Source organism: Nomascus leucogenys, chromosome 21, assembly GCF_006542625.1.
Source record: "Nomascus leucogenys isolate Asia chromosome 21, Asia_NLE_v1, whole genome shotgun sequence".
NCBI classification, from domain to species: Eukaryota; Metazoa; Chordata; class Mammalia; order Primates; family Hylobatidae; genus Nomascus; species Nomascus leucogenys.
In genome coordinates, this window is record NC_044401.1 from 7,907,930 (window position 1) to 7,933,443 (window position 25,514).

The following is a 25,514-nucleotide window of genomic DNA, read 5'->3' on the forward strand; positions in this document are numbered from 1 at the left end:
GGTGTCCAATCTTTTGGCTTCCCTGGGGCACATTGGAAGAAGAAGAACTGTCTTGGGCCACACATAAAATAAACTACCATTAATGATAGCTGATGAGCTAAAAAAAAAAAAAAAAAGTTGTAAAAAAAAATGTCATAATGTTTTAAGAAAGTTTACAAATTTGTGTTAGGCCACATTCAAAGCCGTCCTGAGCCACAGGTTGGACAAGCTTGGACTAAAAGAAGGTGGCAGATAATGGTTTTTACATGAGACCTCATTATAATCAATATCAGGTCTCAATATGGTTATAAGATTATTTATAATCTTCATGTGTCAATTCCATCTCTTTATTTTGATAGGTAAATGCTTTTAAAAAAATAGTAAACTCTTAAAATTATTATTAGGAAATAAGCTTTGTGTAATTTTTCTGGTATAGTGAAAGATTATACTCATTCATTCACATTCTTTCCTAAGCTTGTAATTGCTTGTACTTGTAAGACGGCTAAGCAGGAATAGAAATTTGGTTTGTGGGATAATATAATTTAAGTTATAGCAAAATTCTCAAACATCTCTAGAGTGGTATATAGGTTTTCAGTGTTTCCATATCCATCTACCACCCCTGTAGGGCTGGGGAAGGGTTGTTGACTGGGACTGGACTGTCAGTCTTCTGGGTCTAATGTGCTCTTGACCTGATACCATTCCAAAGCTTACTCTTTGTAGAAGGAATAGATTCAGGGCTTTCTTCTCACTGAGTCAGCCAACCTGCTTGGCTATAGCGGGGGAAGAAGGGGAAAAATTAAGAAAGTGACTCTTGCTATTTTTCTTTCTGTGTCCTAAAACAATAACTGAGGTCACATTATGTATGTATTTGATTCTGTGGTATAGAGAAATTCTGATAAGAGTATTTGTTACCAGATATTTTATCAGTTTGAGTCAGTGTTGGAAACTGAGCAGTTTCCAGGTACTTTTTTACTTGAGAATGCCATCTGGTGGTGGTGCCGAGAGAATTATCTGGCTTTTACTCTAGCCTGTGGCCTTATAATTATGAAAGTTCCTAAGTTGAAAGTGCATAATCAGAGGCACTACTGTAATGTTACTTTTTGTGTTCCTACCTCTCCAGGGTAAAAAACTGATTTGTTTTTAAACACAGGAGCCTCACATTTTTTGTTTAATCCTAAAACTCATATCTTATGTCATGTTTTTAAAGTTGTAGGTCATGACTTGACAAATTAGTGGATTACATTAGTGGATTCTGAATTCACTCTAGTGGTTGAAACACCTCTAAGTTTATGGCTCAAAGATTCATATCTTTAATCTGTGTTTTTCAAACTATGGATTATAATTTGTTAATGAATTGTGAAGTGAGTTGCTGCCAACATTTTTAAAAAATAGAATATAAATTAACAAGAAAATATCAGTGGTTCTCATGGAGCAAGGTTAATTAAAACTTTTATCTTGTATATATACACACAAATATATATGTATATGTATATAAATATATATATTTGTGCATATATAAATGTCGTGGGTCACAATTGTATTTCTTACTTTGGATTGCAGTCAGGTATTTGAAAGCCACTAATTATTGTCTTAGCCCCATCTACTGGTACTTAAGGATATTGCTACTGAAGGATTTTAGGAAGGTAGCCTATGGTTATTTTCATGCTCCAGGCGTTTTTATGGTCTTTTCCTTTGCGATTTGAAAAGTAAATATATGTTTATCTGAATAATAATATTTGTCATTAACACGTGTCTAGATTCTTTCTGATCAATACCAGATGCAAGATATGTTGGAGAAATCTGATCATCTAATAGCTGCAGCAAAAGAGCTGTTTCCTCGTAGGCGCACAGGTATTCAATTCAAACAAAAGCTTCTCTTTTTTATTAACTGTAGCCCACAAATGACTATATGGAAGAATTTAAAGTCCTTTCTTAGGCATCATATTATTTACATTGCAAGTATTGTAGGATGGATTTACAAGGGTTGTTAGGGTTAGAGTCATTATAATCTGTTTCCTTTCCACTAAGAATATTAACTACCTGTATTACAATTACAAATAATTCAGCTAAGGAAAAGTAAATTGTTTTAATCTACTAAAATATGGTGTAAAGTAAAGGATTTTGTAATTTTAAAATGTGACTTGAGTAAAGCTTAATTTGAAACCTAAAGCAACTTCAGTCTCTCTCTAAAAGGAACTTTGCCTTTTGTCAGATACACGCATTATTTATTTTAATGTGTGTGTAGTTCATTGTTTATCTTAATCTTCTAGAAACATCATTAGTTTTTCATGTAAGGTTTGAATTCCGGCTTGGCAATTTATTAGTGTTAACTCTGGGCTAGTTACTTAATGTCTGTGAGTTTCGGTTTACTGATCTGTAAAATAGTAATAGTACTTACAGGGTTTTATGAAAGTAAAATGAGTTAATATATGTAAGTATGTTTAGAACAGTGCCTGGCATATAGTAAGCACTACATTAATGTGAGCTGCTGTTTAAGATTTTCATTAGATGATGCAAACCAATGGCAGTATAGAGCTTGTGAAGTCAAGTTAATTAAATGAAACAAATCATCACATCTTCTTTTCCTTTTGCAGGGTTTCCAAATATAACAGTGGCTCCTGATTCCTCTCAGGGTCCCATTGTGGTAAATCAAGACCCTATCACCCAATCTATCTTTAATGAGTCTGTCATAGAACCTCAGGTAATGTGTTCTACTCACAGCTATAACACTCATGCTGAAAGGAAGTTTAAGTTGATATAGGCCTTGTGGTAAATATATTAAAAGTTTAAATATCAACAAGTACTAGTTGTGGTTGCTAGCTTTGCTCTTACTTAAGTGTATTGCACTTTCTGTGAGTAATGTTTGTACCAAGTAAGACTGGAAAATAATAGCTAAAATTTATTGAGTGCTTACCTAGTAGGTGTATATACTGCTTTATCCCCATTTGGCAGATGAAGAAGTTGAAGCTGAGAAAAATTAAGTCACTTGGCCAAGATCACATAGTTTGCATCAGAGATGGGATTCAAATCTAGGCCATGTGGCTCCACAAGATTGCCACCATCAATAATTATGGAAACGGCAGGGAGTCTTTCCACTTGGAGTCAGGTGGATCTACTTACTAGCTGTTTGTTCTTGAGCTGATTTCTTAAAATATCTGGGTGGGCTCAGAATGTGTTTTGCTTCTTTGTTTTTTGTTAAATGGGACTAGAAGGTACCTGATATCGTTGTTGCATGGATCAGGTGAGATAAGTTATGTAAAGTTCCTGGTATAATACCAGGAACATAGTACTTCGTAAATGTTAGTCTCTTTTAATGTATTAGGATATTTAAAAAATAGCTTCCCAAGAAACTTGCAATGTATCAACTAGTTATATGGGAGAATTATATTACAGTAGTAAAACATTAATTAGCTGTGTTCTAACCTAACGGGAATTCTTAATTAATGAAAATGTTTAGAATTTTGAGATAGTAAACTTTTTTTAAAGCCCATGAATAATTTAATACTAAAATAAAACAACTTATGCATGACTAGGACTCAGTACCTGTTTAATGAAATTTTCTAAGTTATAATTTCTATGGAAAAAGAGAATCATCAATTAGAGGGATATTCCTAGGAGTTGCAAGGTCCAGAATCATAAAAGATTTATTAATTATATTGTTTCATACTTCCAAAGGCAATTAAGTAAAATGTTACACGTATTTTAAATAGCCAAAAATCTTTTGCCATATTTCCAGGCAGAAACCATTTATGTTTTGGCACTTAATGAGAAGTTAGCTTTCAGATAGCTGGAAATTTAATCACCCTAGAATATCTTATTGCTGTAGTATGTTCAACTGGAGATTTTACTTTTATTTAAATAAATCATGTAGTGAAGTGTGCCCTATTTATTTCAGTCATACTTTAAGCACTTTTTCCAGTTAATTGGAGCCTGGAAACAAGTACACGATGTATCCCAGCAACATGGAATAAAGCAGTCAGATTTTATTCTGTTGAAAAGTCCATTTGCACACCTGAGCCTACTACCATTAATACAGCAGTAGAATTTCAAATTAATGTTACTGATACAACTAATTTACCTACCTGGTTTAAGTTCTTTCTCAATTTACAGCTGATAGCAGATGAAAAACAGTGATGTGAGCCCCTCAAAGCAGAGGTAGCAGAGAAAAATGGTGGTGAGGGAGGAGAGGGAGGACACCTGAATAGATAAGCAGAGGACCACTATACATCAGAAAGGAAATTGGTGTTGCTATAGATAATCTTTTTTTTTTTTTTTTTTTTTTTGAGACTGAGTCTCGCTCTGTTGCCCAGGCTGGAGTGCAGTGGCACAATCTTGGCTCACTGCAAGCTCCGCCTCCTGGGTTCACGCCATTCTCCTGCCTCAGCCTCCCGAGTAGCTGGGACTATAGGTGCCTGCCACCATGCCCGGCTAGTTTTTTTTTTTTGTATTTTTTAGTAGAGACGGGGTTTCACCATGTTAGCCAGGATGGTCTCGATCTCCTGACCTCGTGATCCGCCCACCTCAGCCTCCCAAAGTGCTGGGATTACAGGCGTAAGCCACCGTGCCCAGCCTGCTATAGATAATCTTGAGTCACCAAGAAAAAATGAAATTGTAACTGCGTTACTTAAGTTCCCTGGGTCCTAGTTTCTTCATCCATATAGGAATTAGTGAGACTAAACCTACTCACTTATTCATCATGTAATATTTCAGATCATGCACTAGATGCTAAGATACATAGATGATTAAGGCATGTCTCTGTCATTGGATTAGGGAAGTAGCAGGAGTTGAGGTTAGAGAGATAAGCAGGATCTAGGTCCTGAAGGACTAAGGACTGGAAAGTAAAAGTAGAGTCACTGAAGGATTTTAAAGAGTGGAGTCATGATGAGATCCAGTATAGTGTGGAAGATGGATTGGGGAAGGACAAGACTGGAGAGAGGGTCTGGTTAGAAGACTTAGGTGGGCATCTTAGAAGTGGTGAGGGCCTGGCCCAAAGCCGTGCCAATAGGGAAGAAAATAGAGGAGAATAGGGATAGACTTGAGAGTGGTTAAAATGAGGTAGAGTTGGCAGGACTGGGTGGCCGATAGGACAAGGCAAGTGAGAAAGAAGGATAACTCCTCATTTGCTGGCTCGAGCATTTGAGTAGATGGTGACACTGTTCATGGTCTTAGGTAATATTGGCAGAAACAAAGTTTCTGGAAGAATGGTAGGAGGGGTTAGAAAGCTGTTCAGCTTGGACCTATTGAGTAGGGATTTTTTTTTTTCTTTGTTGAGATGGGGTCTTGCTGTGTCACCCAGTCTGGAATGCAGTGGCACAATCATGACTCACTGCAGTCTCTACCTCCTGGGCTCAAGCAATCCTCCTGCCTCAGCCTGTTAAGTAGCTGAAATCACAGGTGCACGCCACCAAGCCTGCCTAATTTTTGTGTTTTTGGTAGAGACATGGTTTTGCCACGTTGCCCAAGCTGGTCTCAAACTCCTGGGCTCACATGATCCTCCTGCCTTGGCCTCTTAAAATGCTAGGATTACAAAAATGAGCCACTGTGCCTGGCCACAATAGGGATATCTTATAGGCAGTTGAATATGAATGTCTAGGGCTTAGGACAGATCTGAGTGTGAAGATAGAGGTTTGGAAATTAATAGCATTTCATTTGTAATTACAGCTTTGGAATTAGATAAAAACATTCAGAAAGTGGATCAGATGAGGGGAGAAAAGGTTGATATAGGCCTTGTGGTAAATATTTTAAAAGTTTAAATATCACCAAATGCTAGTTGTGGTTGCTAGATTTACTCTTACTTAAGTGTATTGCACTTTCTGTGAGTAATGTTTGTACCAAACAAGATAAGACTGGATAATAATAGCTAAAATTTATTGAGTGCTTACTTAGTAGATGTGATGTGACTTCAGTCACATCATCAGATATAAGGAAAGGGTAGAAAAATAAGATCAGTAAAGGAGATTGGGAAGGAATGGCCAGAAGAGTAGGAGAAAATCTAAGAAAATACAGTATTATGGGAGTTTCTAAAAGAAGTGTATCAGGTAGATTTTTTTTTTTTTTTTTTTTTTTTTTTTTGAGACAGGGTCTCGCTCTGTTGCCCGGGCTGGAATGCAGTGGCATGATCACAACTCACTGCAGCCTCGACCTTCCTGGGCTCAGGTTATTCTCCCTCCTCAGCCTCCTAAGTAGCTGAGACTACAGGCGTGGACTACCTCACCTGACTAATTTTTAAATTTTTTTGTAGAGACATGGTTTCGCCATGTTGTTCAGGCTGGTCTTCAACACCTGGGCTCAAGTGATCCACCTGCCTTGGCCTCCCAAAGTGCTAGAGTTTTAGGCATGAACCACCACACCTGGCCAAGTGGATTTTAAAGGAAAGAAATGAGTGGTCAGAAAAGTAAGGGAAGGCAAAGACAGAAATACCCATTTGAGTTAGGAATAAGTGTGTTGAGGTTGACCTTGTAGAGAGCAGTTTGAGTAGAGCAATAGGGCAGAAGCAAAGTTGCAGGGCATAGGTGGTGAGCGAGGAGGGTGGAACAACTCTTTCAAGAAGTTTGGTGGTAGAAGAAAGTATATATAGCTTAAGGTAAGTGTAGGGTCAGGTTAAGATTAGAGAGGCTTGCTCACATTTGAATGTTGGTGAACTGAAGCCACTACAGAGATAGATATTGAAAATGTGGTAGAGAGATAGGATAATTGATAGGAGTGGAAGGATGTGAGAGGATTTGTGTTCTACAACATGTGGAGGGCTTAGGAGGAGGGACCTCTCTTCTGTTATGACAAAAAAAAAAGTATGAGTATATATATAATCAACTTGTGCTATTTTTATTGCTGTGTTGAGACAGGCTCTTAACGATGTAGATGGTGAAGAAGAAGGAACTGTTAATAGCCAGTCAGGAGAAAGTGAGAATGAGAATGAGTTGGATAACTCTCTAAACTCTCAGTCTAACACGAATACAGACAGGTATGTGTATATGGCATAAATATTTACAACTCTTAGCTTTTTTCCATGGCCATTTCAATGTTTGCCTATTGCATCATTTTTTATTAAATGGGAGTTTATTTTTATTTAAAAATTTGTTTATTTTGGTATTTCAAAATAATTTGCAGGGATAATATAAAAAGCTCTTATATACTCTTTACTCAGGTTCATCAATTATTAACATTTTCCACATTTCTTTTATCATTTTATCTCCTTTTCTGAGTATGCACACACATGCATGCATGCACATGTGCACCTGTCACCTGAGTAATATACATTGTACCCAATATGTAGTTTTTTATCCCGCACCTACCTCCCGCCCTCCCCCTTCTGAGTCTCCAAAGTCTGTTATATCACTCTGTATGCCTTTGCATACCCATAGCTTAGCTCCTTAACAAGTAAGAACATGTAGTATTTGGTTTTCCATTCCTCAGTTACTTCATTTAGAATAATGGTCTCCAGCTCCATCCAAGTTGTTGCAAAATACATTATTATTATTATTATTTTTGTGTGTGTGTGGCTGAGTAGTATTCCATGGTGTGTCTATACCACATTTTCTTTATCCACTCATTGGTCGTTGGACACTTAGGTTGGTTCCATATTTTTGCAGTTGACTAACATACATTTTAAAAGAACTATTTGGAAGTAAGTTGCATGCTTCATGTTCCTTTATCCCTAAATACTTCAGTGTGTGGTTCCCAAGAAAAAGACCATTCATTCAGATGAAATCACAATACAATGATCACAATCAGGAAATTACATTGATTTAACACTATTATCTAATCCATAGACCTTACTTAGATTTCTCCAGTTGTCACAATAATGTTTATTTTGTTTTTTGGATGATTGAAGAACTAATCGTAATCACTTAGTATATTTAGTTTTCATGTCTTTTCATTTAAAAAAAACCTGGAATCTTCTAAAATCTAATCTTAGTGTTTCTTTGCCTTTTATGACATTTGTATAGTTTTGAAGAAGTACAGGGCAGTTATTTTACAGAATTCTCTCTAATTTGACTTTGTCTTATAATTTCTTCATTATTAGGCTCAGCTTACTTATGCATTTTGGGCAGGAATACCCCTAAAGTGATGCTAAGTCCTCAGTGTGTCATATCAAGAGGCAGTGACACCTTGGTTTAATTATTGGTGCTGCTAACTTTCATCGTTTGGTTACAGTGATGTCTGCCACATTCCTTCAATGGATTACACTGTTTTATCTTTTATTTATTTTGATGTTTATTTGTCACATATTTGGGAGCTTCTTCAAGTAATTCCTGTGTCCTTTTAATGTATCTTCTTTAACGTTTAATTTCTGGCACAACATAGCTCTTATTATACTTTCTCTTCCCTGGAATCAACTATTTCTTCAAGAATCCTTAGCTCATTTTATTAAAGAAGGGTGTTTAGAAACCAAGCTCTAAGTATTAGATGCGTTTATTGCACTTAGCAGTCATTGTTTTTAGACCAACAGATATGTATATATGCACACATATATATATACCTATAGTCATATGTATATGAACATATCTATATTAGTATCTAGTTTTCTATTTAGCTACAAATCATGAATTTATAGTGATACCTCCAAGTCCAATTTAACACTATTGGTAGGTCCTCTTGGTCCTCTTATTCCATATTTGTATCCATATTCCATATTTGTATCACTCTTCTTTACCACTGAGCAGCATGTCTCCAAACATTACACAAGTAAATTTATTCATATTCAATCCTGTAATACATAGAAAGTAGTTTTGGAATTGCTGCACCCATACTACTGCAAAAATAAACCTGCTAAGTAGAGTTCAAGATTGTTTGCAGATTTCTAAAAGGTTATTGTATTCAGTTGAAATATAATTAGGTTCATTTGCTTCTATTTGTATTCAATTTTAGGTTTTTACCTCTCTTTTTGACAAAATTATACAAAAAGCTGTTTTCAGGGTAGTGTCACCATCCCCTATCCCTTCTAACTAGTTCCCGTCTACACTTACCCTTGTAGGTAATCAGTTTCCTTAGTTTTAAAATTTATTCTTTCTGTGTTTCTTTTTATAAATGTAAGCGATATATATATATATATCCTTATTTTCTCTTCTTTCTTATATAAAAGATAACATACTCCTTATTTTCTCTTCTTATATAAAAGATAACATATTTGCTTTTATTTTACTTTATTTTAATTGACAATAAATGTGCATATTCATGGGGTACATAGGTGTTTTGATACATATAATGTATAGTGATCAGATTAGGATAATTAACATATCCATCTATATTTGCTTTTACCACTTAATAATGTATCCTGGAAATCTCCCCATAGCTGTTTATAAGTTTACAGAGATATTTTTTCTTCATTTTCATAATAAAATGAAACAGTTGCATAGTACTAAATTGTGTGAATGTACCGTAGTTTATTTGACCATTCTCATATATATATGGTCATTTAGGTTACTTTCAGTATTTTATTTTATTTTTCATTTTTCGAGATGGAGTCTCATTCTGTTCCCCAGGCTGGAGTGCAGTGTCGCTATCTTGGCTCACTGCAACATCCGCATCCCAGGTTCAAGTGATTCTCCTGCCTCAGCCTCCCAAGTAACTGGATTACAGGCATGCGCCACCAGGCCTGGCTTATTTTGTATTTTTATTAGAGACTACATTGTTCAGCTCCCACTTAAAAGCGGGACATGTGGTGTTTGGTTTTCTGTTCCTGCGTTAGTTTGCTGAGGATAATGGCATCCAGCTCCATCCATGTCCCTGCAAAGGACATTATTTAATTCCTTTTTATGGCTGCATAGTATTCCATGTTTTATTATTAAATTAACTAGAGAGAACTAGCATCTTTATGACATTGAATTTTGCTATCCAAGAACATAGTATATTTTTCCATTTGTTAAAAGGTCCGCGGCTTTCTTCAGAGCTGTGAGGCATAGATGTTTAAGTCTGACAAAGCTGTGCCCACAGCCGCCCCTTCTCCCAGGTGCTCTGTCCCAGGGAGATGGGGGTTTTATTTATAAGTCCCTGACTGGGGCTGCTGCCTTTTTTTCAGAAATGTCCTGCCCATTGAGGAGAAATCTGGCAGTCTGGCTGCAGCAGCCTTTGCTGAGCTTCAGTGGGCTCCACCCGGTTTGAACTTCCTGGTGGCTTTGTTTACACTGTGAGTTTAAAACCACCTACTCAATCCTCAGCAATGGCCTATGCCCCTTCCCCCAGCAAGCTTGAGCATCCCAGGTCGGTCTCAGATTGCTGCTGTGCTGGCAGTGAGAATTTCAAGCCAGTGGATCTTAGTTTGCTGGGCTCCATCGGGGTGGGACCCGCTGAGCCAGACCACTTGGCTCCCTGGCTTTAGCCCCCTTTCCAGGGGAGTGAACAGTTCTGTCTCGCTGGCGTTCTAGGCGCCACTGGGGTATGGAAAAAAAAAACCCTGTAGCTAGTTCGGTGTCTGCCCAAATGGCCCCCTAGTTTTGTGCTTGAAACCCGGGACCCTGCTGGGGTAGGCACTGGAGGGAATCTCTTGGTCTGCGGGTTGCGAAGACCGTGGGAAAAGCACAGTATCTGGGCCAGAGTGCAAAGTTCCTCAGGCTTAGTCGCTCCTGGCTTCCCTTGGGTAGGGGAGACTTTAACACCTTACGGTCAATATTAGACAGATCAATGAGACAGGAAATTAACAAGGATATTCAGGACTTGAACTGAGCTCTGGACCAAGCAGACTTAATAGACATCTACAGAACTCTCCACCCCAAATCAACAGAATATACATTCTTCTCAGTATTTTATCACACTTATTCTAAAATTGACCACATAATTGGAAGTAAAACACTCCTCAGAAAATGCAAAAGAATGGAAATCATAATAAACAGTCTTGGACCACAGTGCAATCAAATTAGAAATCAGAATTAAGAAACTCACTCAAAACCGCACAACTACATGGAAACTGAACAACCTGCTCCTGAATGACTACTGGGTACATAACTAAACGAAGGCAGAAATAAAGATGTTCTTTGAAACCAGTGAGAACAAAGACACAACATACCAGAATCTCTGGGACACATTTAAAGCAGTATGTAGAGGGAAATTTATAGCACTAAATGCCCACAAGAGAAAGCAGGAAAGATCTAAAATCGACACCCTAACATCACAATTAAAAGAACTAGAGAAGCAAGAGCAAACAAATTCAAAAGTTAGCAGAAGACAAGAAATAACTAAGATCAGAGCAGAACTGAAGGAGATAGAGACACGAAAAACCCTTCAAAAAATCAATGAATCCAGGAGCTGGTTTTTTGAAAAGATCAACAAAATAGACCAGTAGCCAGACTAATAAAGAAGAAAAGAGAGAAGAATCAAAGAGACACAATACAAAATGATAAAGGGGATATCACCACTGATCCCACAGAAATACAAACTACCATCAGAGAATACTATAAACACCCCTATGCAAATAAACTAGAAAATCTAGAAGAAATGGATAAATTCCTGGACACATACACCCTCCCAAGTCTAAACCAGGAAGAAGTCGAATCCCTGAATAGACCAATAACAAGTTCTGAAATTGAGGCAGTAATTAATAGCCTACCAACCAAAAAAAGTCCAGGACCAGGTGGATTCACAGCCAAATTCTACCAGAGGTACAAAGAGAAGCTGGTACCACTACTTCTGAAACTACTCCAGTCAATAGAAAAAGAGGGAATTCTCCCTAAATCATTTTATGGGGCCAGCATCATCCTGATAGCAAAGCCTGGCAGAGACACAACAGGAAAAGAAAATTTCAGGCCAATGTCCCTGATGAACATTGATGCAAAAATCCTCAATAAAATACTGGCAAATGGAATCCAGCAGCACATCAGAAAGCTTATCCACCACAATCAAGTTGGCTTCATCCCTGGGATGCAAGGCTGGTTCAGCATATGCAAATCAATAAATGTAATCCATCACATAAACAGAACCAAAGACAAAAACCACATGATTATCTCAATAGATGCAGAAAAGGCCTTTGACAAAATTCAACACCCCTTCATGCTGAAAACTTAATAAACTAGGTATCAGTGGAACATATCTAAAAATAATAAGAGCTATTTGTGACAAACCCACAGCCAATAGAATACTGGATGGGCAAGGCAAAAGGCAAGGATGCCATCTCTCACTACTCCTATTCAACATAGTATTGGAAGTTCTGGCCACGACAATCAGGCAAGAGACAGAAATAAAGGGCATTCAAATAGGAAAAGAGGAAGTCAAAATGTCTCTGTTTGCAGATGACATGATTGTATATTTAGAAAACCCCATTGTCTCAGCCCCAAATCTCCTTAAGCTGATAAGCAACTTCAGCAAAGTCTCAGGATACAAAATCAATGTGCAAAAATCACAAGCATTCCTATATACCAGTAACAGACAAACAGCCAAATCATGAGTGAACTCCCATTCACAATTGCTACTAAGAGAATAAAATACCTAGGAATACAACTTACAAGGGATGTGAAGGACCTCTTCAAGGAGAACTACAAACCACTGCTCAAGGAAATAAGAGAGGACACAAACAAATGGAAAAACATTCCATGCTCATGGATAGGAAGAATCAATATCATGAAAATGGCCATACTGCCCAAAGTAATTTATAGATTCAATGCCATCCCCATCAAGCTACTATTGACTTTCTTCATGGAATTAGAAAAACAACTTTAAACTTCATATAGAGCCAAAAAAGAGCCTGCATAGCCAAGACAATCCTAAGCAAAAAGAACAAAGCTGGAGGTATCACGCTACCTGACTTCAAACTATACTACAAGGCTACAGTAACCAAAACAGCATGGTACTGGTACCAAAACAGATACATAGACCAATGGAACAGAACAGAGCCCTCAGAAATACACCACACATCTCCAACCATCTGACCTTTGACAAACCCGAGACAAACAATAGGGAAAGGATTCCCTATTTAATAAATGATGTTGGGAAAACTGGCTAGCCATATGCAGAAAACTGAAACTGGACTCCTTCCTTACACCTTATACAAAAATTAACTCAAGATGGATTAAAGAGTTAAACGTAAGGCCTAAAACCATAAAAATCCTAGAAGAAAACCTAGGCATTACCATTCAGGACATAGGCATGCGCAAAGTCTTCAGGTCTAAAACAGCAAAAGCAATGGCAACAAAAGCCAAAATTGACAAAGAGGATCTAATTAAACTAAAGAGCTTCTGCACAGCAAAAGAAACTATGATCATAGTGAACAGGTAACCTACAGAATGGGAGAAAATTTTTGCAATCTATCGATCTGACAAAGGGCTAGTATCCAGAATCTACAAAGAACTTAAACAAATTTACAAGAAAAAAACAACCCCATTAAAAAGTGGGTGGAGAATATGAACAGACACTTCTCAAAAGAAGACATTTATGCAGCCAACAAACATGAAAAAAAGCTCATCATCACTGGTCATCAGAAAAATGCAAATCAAAACCACAATGAGATACCATCTCACGCCAGTTAGAATGGCAATCATTAAAAAGTCAGGAAAGAACAGATGCTGGAAAGGATGTGGAGAAACAGGAACGCTTGTACACTGTTGTTGGGAGTGTAAATTAGTTCAACTATTGTGGAAGACAGTGTGGTGATTCCTCAACCATCTAGAACTAGAAATACCATTTGACCCAGCAATCCCATTACTGGGTATATACCCAAAGGATTATAAATCATTCTATACAGATACATGCACGCATGTTTATTGCATCACTATTCACAATAACAAAGACTTGGAACCAACCCATATGTCCATCAATGATAGACTGGATAAAGAAAATGTGGCACATATATACCATGGAATACTATGCAGCCATAAAAAAGATGAGTTCATGTCCTTTGCAGGGACATGAATGAAGCTGGAAACCATCATTCTCAGCAAACTAACATAAGAACAGAAAACCAAACACTGCATGTTCTCACTCATAAGTGGGAGTTGAACAATGAGAACACATGGACACAGGGAGGAGAACATCACACACTGGGGCCTGTTGGAGGGTGGGGGGGCTAGGGGAGGGATAGCGTTAGGAGAAATACCTAATGTAGGTGACAGGTTGATGGGTGCAGCAAACCACTGTGGGACGTGTATACTTATGTAACAAAACTGCACATTCTGCACATATACCCCAGAACTTAAAGTATAATAATAATAAAAGAAAACAACTAGGAAAAAAAAGTCTACTTTTCTGTTTTTCAGCAGTGTCTTAACATTTCTCTCATATAGATTTTGCTTATTTCTTATTGAGTTTATTCCTAAGTATTTTGGGGCTTTTGTTATTCTTTTTTTTTCCTTGGTAAATATTCCTTGTGCTTTTTAAAAAATTAATTTTATTATTATTATACTTTAAGTTTTAGGGTACATGTGCACAACGTGCAGGTTTGTAACATATGTATACATGTGCCATGTTGGTGTGCTGCACCCATTAACTCGTCATTTAGCATTAGGTATATCTCCTAATGCTATCCCTCCCCCCTCCCCCCACCCCACAACAGTTCCCGATGTGTGATGTTCCCCTTCCTGTGTCCATGTGTTCTCATTGTTCACTTCCCTCCTATGAGTGAGAACATGCAGTGTTTGGTTTTTTGTCCTTGTGATAGTTTGCTGAGAATGATGGTTTCCAGCTTCATCCATGTCCCTACAAATGACATGAACTCATCATTTTTTATAGCTGCATAGTATTCCATGGTGTATATGTGCCACATTTTCTTAATCCAGTCTATCATTGTTGGACATTTAGGTTGGTTCCAACTCTTTGCTATTGTGAATAGTGCCACAATAAACATACGTGTGCATGTGTCTTTATAGCAGCATGATTTACAATCCTTTGGGTATATACTCAGTAATGGGATGGCTGGGTCAAATGGTATTTCTAGTTCTAGATCCCTGAGGAATCGCCACACTGACTTCCACAATGGTTGAACTAGTTTACAGTCCCACCAACAGTGTAAAAGTGTTCCTATTTCTCCACATCCTCTCCAGCACCTGTTGTTTCCTGACTTTTTAATGATCACCATTCTAACTGGTGTGAGATGCTATCTCACTGTGGCTTTGATTTGTATTTCTCTGATGGCCAGTGATGATGAGCATATTTTCATGTGTTTTTTTGGCTGCATAAATGTCTTCTTTTGAGAAGTGTCTGTTCATATCCTTCACCCACTTTTTGATGGGGTTGTTTGTTTTTGTAAATTTGTTTGAGTTCATTGTAGATTCTGGATATTAGCCCTTTGTCAGATGAGTAGATTGCAAAAATTTTCTCCCATTCTGTAGGTTGCCTGTTCACTCTGATGGTAGTTTCTTTTGCTGTGCAGAAGCTCTTTAGTTTAATGAGATCCCATTTGTCAATTTTGGCTTTTGTTGCCATTGCTTTTGGTGTTTTAGACATGAAGTCCTTGCCCATGCCTATGTCCTGAATGGAAAAATCGCAAGCATTCTTGTGCACCAATAACAGACAAACAGAGAGTCAAATCATGAGTGAACTCCCATTCACAATTGCTTCAAAGAGGATAAAATACCTAGGAATCCAACTTACAAGGGATGTGAAGGACCTCTTCAAGGGGAACTACAAACCACTGCTCAATGAAATAAAAGAGGATACAAACAAATGGAAGAACATTCCATGCTCATAGGTAGGAAGAATCAATATCGTGAAAATGGCCATACTGCCCAAGGTAATTTATAGATTCAATGCCATCCCCATCAAGCTACCAATGACTTTCTTCACAGAATTGGAAAAAACTAAAGTTCATATGGAACCAAAAAAGAGCCTGCATTGCCAAGTCAATCCTAAGCCAAAAGAACAAAGCTGGAGGCATCACGCTACCTGACTTCAAACTATACTACAAGGCTACAGTAACTAAAACAGCATGGTACTGGTACCAAAACAGAGATATAGACCAATGGAACAGAACAGACCCCTCAGAAATAATGCTGCATATCTACAACTATCTGATCTTTGACAAACCTGACAAAAACAAGCAATGGGGAAAGGATTCCCTATTTAACAAATGGTGCTGCGAAAACTGGCTAGCCATATGTAGAAAGCTGAAACTGTATCCCTTCCTTACACCTTATACAAAAATTAATTCAAGATGGATTAAAGACTTACATGTTAGACCTAAAACCATAAAAACCCTAGAAGAAAATCTAGGCAATACCATTCAGGACATTTGTTATTCTTTTAAATGGAATTTTGTCTTCCATTATACCTCCTAACTAGTTATTCTTTGTTTTTATGAAAGCTACTGATTTCCATGTGTTGCCTTGCCTTGATATTCTGCTACTTTATTGAATCTTGGTTGAATTAGTTTTAGCACTGATTTTCTAGGGGTTTCTAGGTCGACTGTCATCTCATCTGCAAATAGACATTGTTTTCCTTGTTATCTAAGTCTTTCACCTCTAATTGGTTTCTTTTGTATATTTCATTAGTTGTAGGACAGTGTGCAATAATAATGGAGATAGTGGGGATCCTTGCCTTGTTTCTGATTGTATGAAAATGCTTCTATTGTTTCCTCTTAAGTAAGGTACTGGCTTTAGTACTGAGGTCTTTTTTCTTTCTTTAAATTTTTAAAATCATTGTTATTTTTAGTCTTTTTTGAGACAGGGTCTCACTCTGTCACCCTGGCCAGAGTGCAGTAGCGTGATCACAGCTCAGGTGATCCTCTCACCTCAGCCTCCCTCAGCCTCTAGTAGCTGGGACTACAGGCATGCAAACACCATACCCAGATAGATTTTTTTTTTAAACAATGCTAAGGAAATACCAATCAATTCTTGTTTTCTCGATTGTTTTATTTTAATCAGTAGTAAGTGTTAATTTTATCAGACTTTTTCAATATCTATAGAGATAATCATATGTTTTCTGCTTATGTCTCTTAATATGGTACATTATGTTATGAGTTTCCTAATATTGCGCTATCCTTGCATTTCTGCAATAAATTCTATTTGGCCATAATGTGTTATTTTCATTAATGGAGTATTGGAGGTTGTTTGTTAATATTTTATTTAGTATTCTTGTGTTAAAATTTATAAATGATATTCTCTGTAGTTTTTTTGTGTCTGCAGCCTTTATCAGATTGAGGTAACAATGCGATACTTGATTTCATAAAAACCATCTAGAAGATTTTTCTAATTTTTTAAGTCCTGGAACAATTTATATAGCACTGAGACTGTTTTTTGAGGCTGATAGCTTTCCTCCTTTGAGACTATTTGTGCATGGTGCTTTTTTTTTTGTGGGGAAGTGCCATAATAACTTTGCTTGTTTATTTAAGCTTCTATTTCTTCTCAAGCCAATTTTTATAAGTTATGTTTTCTTAGGAAATTTTCCATTTCATCTAGGTTAATCAGTGTATTTCTATAGAGATGTGCCAATAATCTCCATACTTCTAAAAAAATTTTGTTTCAGTGCTTACTTGCTCTCAATCATTTATTTTGGTTCTCTTTCTTAAAATTAGGTTATTTAGTGGTTTGCCTATTTTATGAATTTTTTGAAGAACTAACATTTTTAATTTATTAGTTAGAGGTCTAGTTTTCCTCATCAGTTTTTGCTTTTATCTTTATTTCCTTCCTTGTGCATTTTTTTTTGTTTGTTTACTTTGTTTTTCTAGTAACCCTAGTTGAGAATTTAATACATTCATTTTCATTCTTTTATTTTTAATTGATAAACATGTTTAGGGCTCTGAATTCTACTCTGATCACTACTATAAATGTGTACCATATATTCTGGTATGTAGTGTTTTGTTACTACAAATTTCAGTTTATATTTTCATGTTTACTTAAGAATTGTCTAATAGAAGACTTAAAAAAAAATTTCCAGAGCCTAATAGTACAGGCAAATACTATTAGGATTAATGCTCTGTAACTTGAGTCTTTACCCTTCTGGATCCATGGCTCTGCCCTCTGTGCCTGTGGTTCTGGCCTTGGCCTCTGTGCCTATGGATCTGCAGCTCTGGCCACATGTTCTCACTTACTTGTGGGAGCTAAAAATTAAAACAATTGAACTTAGGAAGATAGAGAGTAGACTGATGGTTCCAGAGACTGAGAAAAGGAGTCTGTAGAATTTTTGGAGTCTAGCACCCTTCCTTCATTTCGTCCTGCCTTTGTGTCTTTTGATTCAAACTAGCAGTATTTCTGTTGGTATAATATTCTCAAAAGATCTTGTGTCTTGTGTATGTCATGGTCATCTACTCCATAGACAGATCTTTCCTGGAAAATCCCATCTTTATTGTTAGCTTCTTCTGACATCATTGGGAGGATCCATGAATCACATGCTTTATCTCTTCAGAACTAGCAAGAGGTCATTCAGCCATACTCTTGCCCTTCTCTCCAGAGTATACTTTCCAAACAGCGACTTTACTAATCTTTTGCAATTTGGACAGGCTGAAAACTTCTCAAAACATCAAGTCCCGGTTCCTTTTGCTTAAAGTTTTTCCCTTCATTTATCTCTTTGTTCTTGCTTTTATACTAAGCCTCCAGAAGAAGGTAGGCTGTACCTTCAGCACTTTGAGAAATAGACAAATGAATCAGATAGTTGAAAATTAACGTATCAACCTTAACAGTGATAAAAATGTTTATAGCGTAACGCTTAGCTCTGTAACCAATGTGCTTGTAATTACTAACCCCTAAACTGCAGCGCCTCTTCTCACTCTATCTAGCCCCTCCCTGACACACAGGGACAGCATATGCTGTGGTCAGTTTACTTCATTGATGAGCAGAGACTGGCTGCTGTGGACAGGCTCCTTTGTAGGACCGAGTAACCAAAAGGGGCTGAGCCATATATGCTTAATTACTTTACTCTAGAGAAAGAGAGAGGAGGATGGAGCCATACTACAAAACTGCAGGAAGGGCAAACATGCCTGTGTTAGGGACCAAGGTAGGTGGGAAACTGGGAGGCAGATGGAATGATTCTTTCTAACACTAAGGTGATAGGCATTTTTGCTATCTGTCTTATAAGTTAAAGTGAATAGTGTTTTTTCTTTGACTATGAATTACTAAAAGCTCCTTCAAATAAATCATGTAACTGTTTGAACAGTTTAAATGATAGCACCTATTTTTTATATAAATTAATATAATATACATATAAATTAAATAATATAAATATAATTTAATTTATATAATTAAATTAATCATATATAATTATAAAATATTACATAATTATATATAATTAATTAAATTATAATTAAATTTATATGCATATTTATCTATAAATTAAATTTGTAATTATATAAATATAAATTATAATTAATTTATAATATAGATAATATAAATATAAATTAAATGCCTGCTATCATTTAAGTTATATTTAAATTATATTTATATTGTAATTCTAATGTAGCTTATTGTCCTGTAATTTATAGGTTTGTCCAGCAACTAACGGAAGAGAATTCTGAGTTAATTCGTAAGTTGTGGACTGATATTCAGCAGAAAATAGCAACCCAGTCACAAATAACTCCTCCAGGAACGCCATCATCTGCTCTTTCAGCAGGGGAACAAAGAGGTTTGTTTCCCTTTTGCATTATTTGTAGTTGCCTGCTTTATTAGGTTCATTCTTGAATGCAGTAATTTTTAAAGGAATGTTTTTTGAGTTTTGACTGCCTTAGCCTAGTTGACTAAAATACTGATGGATCTGTCAGTTGAAATACTTTCTTAAGAAGTTTGTTCACTTGAGTTGCTTTTGGAAATGTTCTTCCTTTTAGCTGCTCTGAATGCTACCAATGCTGTCAAGAGACTCCAAACCAGGCTTCAGCCTGAAGAATCTACTGAGACTCTAGACTCAAGCTGTGTTGTGGGACACGTGCTGAACTCAAGGAAGCAAAAACAGCTGTTAAATAAAGGTTCAGTCCCTTAATTTACAAAGATGAATTATTAAACATGTAACTTAATACAGCTGTCTTAATCTCTTAGTCAATGTTTTTCTCCCTTAATCTCATCCACATGGTTCCAACTAAAAGTTTGTTGAATGGTGGCTAAGAAATGTCTCCTACCACGTGCAACTCTGGAACAGTGGTTCTAGTGCATTCATTATAGCTAGTGTAAATCTGGTTTAAACTGTGTAATTTTTATGAGAGAAATGGTGATATCGTCTATAAAAGCCTTTTATAAATTGTGAACAGTAGTCAAAGTTTTTTCTAGTAGTTTTCTAGTCATAATTTTTCCTGGTCTTAAAATAGAATGACTTCTCTCATTATCAGTGAAAAGAAAACCGAATTTGCATGCTCTTTCCAAGCCGAAGAAAAACATGTTATCAGGTAGCACAACCTCTGCAGACTTACCAAATAGGACTAATTCCAACCTGGATGTCCTCAAACACATGATACATGAAGTGGAACACGAAATGGAAGAATATGAGTGGTGGACAGGTCGCGAGGTCAAGGGACTGCAGAGCAGTCAGGGTCTTACAGGCTTCACTTTGTCGCTGGTGAGCTCCCTCTGTCGCCTGGTTCGGTACCTTAAAGAGGTAAGAACATTAGGTTATTAGAGTTTTCTCTTCGGGCAGAAATGCATGAGTTTTTTTTCCTTTCCATTTATTGCAACCTCCAAATAAAGTACAGTCAAATTTGAATAGCTTTGTTTAAAATACCTCAGTTTTAGATTATCTGCAGTAAAGGCTTATCCTTTAAATCTTTTCTGCCGTTGGTTGATACATGCTCAGATAAGTGATTTTAATTTTAATAAGAGCTGTAGCAAATTATAATTAGTAGGGTAAATCTGCCATTAATATAATTATATCTTGTGCTAATATTAAATATTACTGTTTGACAGTTGTAGATTAAATAGAACTGTTAACTGTGTCTGCATTCTATTGCTATTCTCTGCTTCCTACTCCCACGTTCAGTTTGGAGAGTGGCATTGCCTATAATTGGTAGACTTGATACGTGGGAGAATTCTTCATGTTCCCTGTATGTCTGGAAACTCACATATGGCTTCAGTGTCTAAGTGGGAGATGTTTTATTGTTGTAAAAATAATTTATAAAATAAGCAAGAATTGTTTGTTTGGCTGGGCGCGGTGGCTCATTCCTATAATCCCAGCCCTTTGGAAGGCTGAGGCAGGCGGAAGGTCAGGAGTTTAAGACCAGCCTGGCCTCAACATGGTGAAACCCTGTCTCTACAAAAAATACAAAAATTAGTTGGGCATGGTGGCGGGCGCCTGTAATCCCAGCTTCTGGGGAGGCTGAGACAGGAGAATTACTTTCACCCGGGAGGCGGAGGTTGCAGTGAGCCGAGATTGCGCCACTGCACTCCAGCCTAGGTGGCAGAGCGAGACACTGTCTCAAAAAAAAAAAAAAAAAGAAAAAGAATTGTTTGTTTAGTTTGATTTCAAATAATCATCCACAGAATGCCACAGAATTAGAGTTAGCTATGTGTTGCATCTTTGAAAATCTATTTAAACTGTTATGTACTTAAGCCTGTTATACAAATATGACAAAAATGTTTAAGGAAACTTTATTATTTCATAAGATAGATTTACCACCTTAATACAGATGTTTCAGTTTCTCTAGAGCTGTCTTCCTAAAATTGAATTGCTTTTTTTTTTTTTTTTTGAGACAGGGTCTCACTCTGTTGCCCAGTCTGGGGTGCAGCAGTGGCATGATCTCAGCTCACTGCAACCTCCACCTCCCGGGTTTAAGTGGTTTTCCAGCCTCAGCCTCCCAAGTAGCTGGGACCACAGTGTGTGCCACCACACCCAGCTAATTTTCGTATTTTTTTGTAGAGACAGAGTCTCACTATGTTGCCCAGGCTGGTCTCAAAATCCTGAGCTCAAAGTGATCTGCTCACCTTGGCTTCCCAAGGTGTTGGTATTACAGGCATGAGCCTCTGCACCTGACCCTAAAATTAACTTTTTAATGAAAGATTCGTTGTATTGTCAGACCTATTAAAACCTTAACATTCTTTCACCCTTAACTCAGGAATCTTTGGGAGTATACTTCTGGCTCTTGGAAAGTAATGCAGGCTTAGAAGCATGTACTTTTTTTTTTTTTTTTTTTTTTTTGAGACAGAGTCTTGCTCTGTTACTGGAGTGCAGTGGCGTGATCTTGGCTCACTGCAACCTCCGCCTCCTGGGTTCAAGAGATTCTCCTGCCTCAGCCTCCTGAGTATCTGGGACTACAGGCGCACGCCACCATGCCCAGTTAATTTTTGTATTTTTAGTAGAGACGGGGTTTCATTCACCATGTTGGCCAGGATGGTCTTGATCTCTTGACCTCGTTATCTGCCCGCCTCGGCCTCCCAAAGTGCTGGGATTACAGGCATGAGCCACCGCGCCCGGCCAGAAGTGTATACTTTTAAGCTAATCACTTGTTTTACAAAGTTAAACCATTTAAAGTTGTAGTCATTTATTTTAAATTATATTTTAACCATAAATTTTTGAATTGGCGATATAGTCACATGTAATGAAATTCAAAGATAACAGCAGATTGTACTAACTCTCATCACTAACTTCCAGCTAGCACGTTTGCTTACTTATAGCCAACTATTATTCCAGATACCAGTGTATCTTTCTAGAGTTGGTCAGTGTATATTCAAATAATATGTATATGTATATCCCTCTACTTTCTTTTTAGAAAAAATGTAGTTACTTAATTTTATATAGCATTTGGTTCATTTTATTCTATTTAAAGAAGGGAAGAGGATAAAGCAGCACATTTTCTTTAATTAAATATAATAAACCTTTTAATAAAAATCTTTGTCATTACTGTCACATAATATATGCTTCTTTGTAAATATCTTCTTTGCCAGCTTTGAGTGCAAACTTTTAGTTTTCAACGAAATGTGATGCTATTGGTGGAAGTTTATTTGATATTTTTTTGTAGAGTGAGATCCAGCTACGTAAAGAGGTAGAGACAAGGCAACAACTGGAACAAGTATTAGGTGATCATCGAGAGCTCATTGATGCTCTGACAGCTGAAATTCTTCGTCTTAGAGAAGAAAATGCTGCTACACAGGTACTCAGATGAGATCCCAATTTTTATGTGTTCAGTGGTATAAAACATCTTTAAACATGTACTGGATTCTCTTAGAGTTGCTTTTGGTTTCACTTTGTTGATGTGATTACTTATCAGTCATTATTATCATCAGTGGTAGGTATTATTGAACATTCATTACATATAAGTACTAGAGTAGAAGCTTGGAAGTAGTATATGGACTGTCTCCCTGTCTTTAAGAGACTTACTATTTAGTGGGAAGACAGAGTCTACATTTAAATTATAACTACAAGTGTTACAGTAGTTAACCCAAAATGTGAAATGAGTGTTATGATAGCCACTTTTAATTTCAAAACAGCAGAAGATAGCCTTTGAGGAGTCCTTTTGCAGTCACATCAGATGCCATTTACAGTTGTTCACAGTATCTTCATATTTGTTACATAAAGTCCTCTTTGCTGCTTGACTAATTGCTCCTTTTCTTTTTTAAAAGACTTACACAGTTCTCTTCTGGAAAACCTATTGCTTCCATGCTGCACTGAGCATTCTTCCTTTGTGAACTTTTTTTTTTTTTTTTTTGAGATGGTGTCTCACTCTGTCACCCAGGCTGGAGTGCAGTGGCATGAGTTCATTGCAGCCTGGACCTCCTGGGCTCAAGTGATCCTCCCACCTTAGCCTCCCAAGTCACTGGGACTACAGGTGCGCACCACCATACCCAGCTAACTTTTTATGTTTTGTAGAGATGGGGTTTCACCATGTTGCCCAGGCTGGTCTCGAACACTGGGGCTCAAGCTATTCGCCCGCCTTGGCCCTCGAAAGTGCTGGGATTAGAGGCATGAGCCACTGCACCTTGCTTCTTTGTGCACTTCTGATACTGTCTGGATATTGGTATTACTGCATTTATCAAATTATTTTATACTTATATGTGTACTTGTTACTGAGACTGTGTTCTTCTTGAGTGTACACAGTCTATTTTATTCATCTTTTTTGTTCTCATATGATGGTTATTATTACTTTTATTTATCAGCCAGAAGAGACTAGACAAGTAATAGTTAGAAGATAAATTATGTTTGTGTTAATGGACATTAGATATAGATGTATAATTTTTTAAAATTGATAATATAGGGCCAGGTGCAGTGGCTCACACCTTTAATCGCAACATTTTGGGTGCCAAGGTGGGAAGATCACTTGAGGCCAGGAGTTTGAGATCCGCCTGGGTAACAGAGTGAGACCTGTCTCTACAAAAAATAAAAATATTAGCTGGGCATGGTGGCATGTGCCTATAGTCTTAGCTGCTTGGGGGGCTGAGGCAGGAGGATCACTTGAGCCTAGGAGTTTGAGGCTGCAGTGAGCTATGATTTTGCCATTAGACTCCACCCTAGGTGACAGAGTGAGACCCTGTCTCTAAAAAAAAAAACAACAACAAAAAACCCAAACCACATACAAATTTGATAATATAGTTCACATACCATTAAGTCCTCCACACTTTTAAAATGTACAAATCAGTGTTTTTAGTATATTTGAAGTTGTATGCCAGCACTATTATCTAAATCCAGAACATTTTCTGCACTCCAGAGAGAAATCCTGTACCCTTTTTTTTTTTTGAGACGGAGTCCCGCCCTGTCCCCCAGACTGGAGTGCAGTGGCGTGATCTCAGCTCACTGCAAGCTCTGCCTCCCAGGTTCATGCCATTCTCCTGTCTCAGCCTCCTGAGTAGCTGGGACTACAGGCGCCCGCCACCACACTCGGCTAATTTTTTGTATTTTTAGCAGAGACGGGGTTTCACCGTGTTAGCCAGGATGGTCTCGATCTCCTGACATCGTGACCCACCTGCCTTGGCCTCCCAAAGTGTTGGGATTACAGGCCTGAGCCACCATGCCAGGCCATTCTGTACCCTTTAGAAGTCACTCTTCTCGCCAGCTCCTGGCAGCCACTAATCTACTTTTTGTGTTTGTGAATTTGCCTAATATAGATATTACGTCGAAATGGAATAATGTAATATGTGCTCTTCTTTCACTTAGCATAATGTTTAAGGTTAATTTATGTTTAGCATGTATCAGTACTTAATTCCTTTGTATTGCCCAATAATATTCCATTGTATGGATGTACCATATTTTATTTATCCCTTCATTAGTTAATGAACATTTGGGTCATTTTTATGTTTTGTCTGTTATGAATAATGCTGCTATGACCATTCATATACATATTTTTGCAGAATGTATGTTTTTAATTCTCCTGGGAAGATGTGCAGTTTTTAAATGTACTAATTTACTCAACAAATCTTTGTTGAATACCCGCTGTGGACCTGGTACTGTTCTAGGTACAGGAAATAGAATAGTGAACAAAATATAGAAAACTTTACCTTCATGGAGCTTACATTCTAAGTAAATCCTAAAAACAAAAAGTTGAAGTATAGTAAGTTAGATGGTGATATGTACTTCGAAGAAAAATAAAGCACATAAAGGCATAGGAAATGTATAGGATCGGGTAGGATGCGGTTACAAATGAGATGGGCCATGCCTGTCTGAGGAAGTAACATTTGAGCCAAGACTGGAAGAGGCGAGGAGTGAGCATGTGGGTAGCTGAGAGAAGAGCAGTCCGGGCAGAGGAAAAGCAAGTGCGAAGGTCTTGTGGTGGGAGT

General features: G+C 37.3%; 1 protein-coding gene across 2 annotated transcripts in view; it reads left to right on the forward strand.

Annotated features, from left to right (window-relative positions):
• Positions 1 to 25,514, forward strand: part of SPICE1 (spindle and centriole associated protein 1) — a 74,861-nt gene that overhangs the window by 25,173 nt on the left and 24,174 nt on the right. For both annotated transcript variants that reach the window (XM_030801890.1, XM_030801891.1), the window contains exons 5-11: positions 1,737 to 1,830; positions 2,574 to 2,680; positions 6,822 to 6,940; positions 19,313 to 19,452; positions 19,652 to 19,789; positions 20,147 to 20,412; positions 22,766 to 22,897. In XM_030801890.1, coding sequence (XP_030657750.1) covers positions 1,737 to 1,830; positions 2,574 to 2,680; positions 6,822 to 6,940; positions 19,313 to 19,452; positions 19,652 to 19,789; positions 20,147 to 20,412; positions 22,766 to 22,897 — 996 coding nt within the window. The remainder of the gene's footprint in view (positions 1 to 1,736; positions 1,831 to 2,573; positions 2,681 to 6,821; positions 6,941 to 19,312; positions 19,453 to 19,651; positions 19,790 to 20,146; positions 20,413 to 22,765; positions 22,898 to 25,514) is intronic.